The 373-nt window shown below is 47.5% G+C and overlaps 1 protein-coding gene across 1 annotated transcript in view; it reads left to right on the top strand.

Annotated features, from left to right (window-relative positions):
• The window catches only part of LOC119592434 (alpha-1-inhibitor 3-like), a 14,695-nt gene that overhangs the window by 12,232 nt on the left and 2,090 nt on the right, over positions 1 to 373 (top strand). The window contains exon 17 of the mRNA XM_037941258.1: positions 55 to 206. Within this exon, the coding sequence (XP_037797186.1) occupies positions 55 to 206 (152 nt within the window). The remainder of the gene's footprint in view (positions 1 to 54; positions 207 to 373) is intronic.

The raw sequence follows: 373 nt of genomic DNA, 5'->3' as shown, positions 1-373 counted from the left end.
AATGACATATTGACTACTAGTACCTTAAGGCATGTTTCTAACATTTGACCACAGCCTCGGGCGAGTCCCTGGGCATCGAGACAGCCGGGTACGCGTTGCTGGCTATGCTGACCCAGGGCACGCAGCTGCACTCGTTGCGGGAGCGGAAGGTGGTCCAGTGGCTCTCCCGCCGGAGGAACGGCTGGGGCGGCTTCTACTCCACGCAGGTCGGGGGAAATACTCTTCTGGGCATAATCTGTGCATTTCTAATTGATCCAATACTGTATTTAGATCGTTTGATTGACTGTAGGGCGTCGATTTAAAATGAATTGGATTATCTTAAACAAAATGGTAACATATGACGTTCTTAAAAAGAAATCTTATAATAATAAGT

This window comes from Penaeus monodon, chromosome 30 (genome assembly GCF_015228065.2).
Source record: "Penaeus monodon isolate SGIC_2016 chromosome 30, NSTDA_Pmon_1, whole genome shotgun sequence".
Taxonomy (NCBI): Eukaryota; Metazoa; Arthropoda; class Malacostraca; order Decapoda; family Penaeidae; genus Penaeus; species Penaeus monodon.
Note: the sequence above shows the minus strand (reverse complement) of the source record. Positions and strands in the feature narration are given on the sequence as shown.